The sequence below is a fragment of the Echinops telfairi genome, unplaced genomic scaffold (genome assembly GCF_000313985.2).
Source record: "Echinops telfairi isolate 266 unplaced genomic scaffold, ASM31398v2 ScPeMD7_3;HRSCAF=10, whole genome shotgun sequence".
In the NCBI taxonomy this organism is placed as follows: domain Eukaryota; kingdom Metazoa; phylum Chordata; class Mammalia; order Afrosoricida; family Tenrecidae; genus Echinops; species Echinops telfairi.
This window is the reverse complement of record NW_022103899.1, coordinates 32,903-34,328: the sequence shown is the minus strand read 5'-3', so window position 1 is coordinate 34,328 and position 1,426 is coordinate 32,903. Positions and strand designations below refer to the sequence as shown.

At 38.8% G+C, this 1,426-nt stretch overlaps 1 protein-coding gene across 1 annotated transcript in view; it reads left to right on the top strand.

The window, feature by feature from the left end:
- Positions 1-1,426, top strand: part of GPR155 (G protein-coupled receptor 155) — a 45,462-nt gene that overhangs the window by 13,129 nt on the left and 30,907 nt on the right. The window contains exon 2 of the mRNA XM_045296390.1: positions 321-720. Coding sequence (XP_045152325.1) covers positions 321-720 — 400 coding nt within the window. The remainder of the gene's footprint in view (positions 1-320; positions 721-1,426) is intronic.

Sequence of the window (1,426 nt, the reverse complement as noted above, 5' to 3'; positions counted from 1 at the left end):
GTGTGGGGTGGGGGCAGGTAGCAATTCAGTGTTCAAAGCTGTCCCTTAAAGGCCTATTAGAGGGAGCAGGAATGTCAAAAGCCAGTTACTTAGTATTAGGAATTATAAGTAATCTAGAGATGATGCAAAGAATAATTGAGGCTGTAGCTAGGCTATGTGCAAATAATTTTGTATAAAGGACTGAACCATTGTGTGTGTGTGTGTGTGTGTGTGTGTGTGTGAGAGAGAGAGAGAGAGAGAGAGAGAGAGACATAACATCTGTAGATATTTTTTTACCTTGGTAATCATTGTAAAAATAAATTCTGATTCTTGTTTTTCAGTGGAAGCTTTATATCAAACAACATACCCAGAATATCTCCAGTACATTTATTTGGTGGCGCCGATATCTCTCATGATGCTGAACCCTATAGGATTTATCTTCTGTGAGATCCAGAAGTGGAAAGACACTCAAAATGCTTCTCAAAACAAAGTGAAAATTGTGGGACTTGGACTTCTGCGCGTACTACAGAACCCTATTGTGTTCATGGTCTTCATCGGAATTGCCTTCAATTTCATTCTCGATCAAAAGGTGCCGGTTTACATGGAGAATTTTCTGGATGGACTGGCAAATTCCTTTTCTGGCTCAGCCTTATTTTATCTTGGAGTCACAATGGTAGGAAAGATTAAGAAACTGAAGAAATCTGCATTTGTTGTACTAATTCTTCTCATCACCGCTAAACTGTAAGTTTTGCTTTCTTAACATGAGGATTGGTGAAAGCCTTTTTAGCCAGTTCCTTGACCTGTGTCTACAACCATTTACTCCCTTGCTTGAACCAAAAACTAAACCCATAGACATCACTCCACTCTCTACTCATTGCAGCTCTGCAGGACAGAGTAGAGCTGCCCCATAGGCTTCCGGTGGGTGTAATCCTCATGAGAGCAGACTGTAACGCCTTTCTCCCAAAGAGCGACCAGTGGGTTGGAACCAACAACCTTTTGGTTAACTGCTGAGTGCTTAATAATAGCACTACCACGGTTCTTCACTCTATTGCATAGTCTAATATTAATAATCCTTCCTGTGACTTAAGTGAAACTGTGATGTTGGTATGTTGTGAAAGTCATTTCTTAATTCTACATAGGTTATTTTTTCTACTTACTCTCAGAGGATAAATAATCTTTCTCCACCCCTGCTCCTCCCCCCCACCCCTTCCCCAAGCTTTTACGTCATTTTGCATATTCCCTCTTGACAATTCTGTTTGATTATTTAATTATTTGATTATTCAGTTTGATTTTTTAATGAGCTTTGTAAGATTTCTGGGTTTTCTAAATCAATTAATATCCTAGAGTCAAAAGCACCGTAGTCATGATAAGAATAATAATGTGGAATGCAAACTATATTTATTTATTTCATGAATTCGGGGAAAGTATTCTGTAGTTTGAGGGCTGA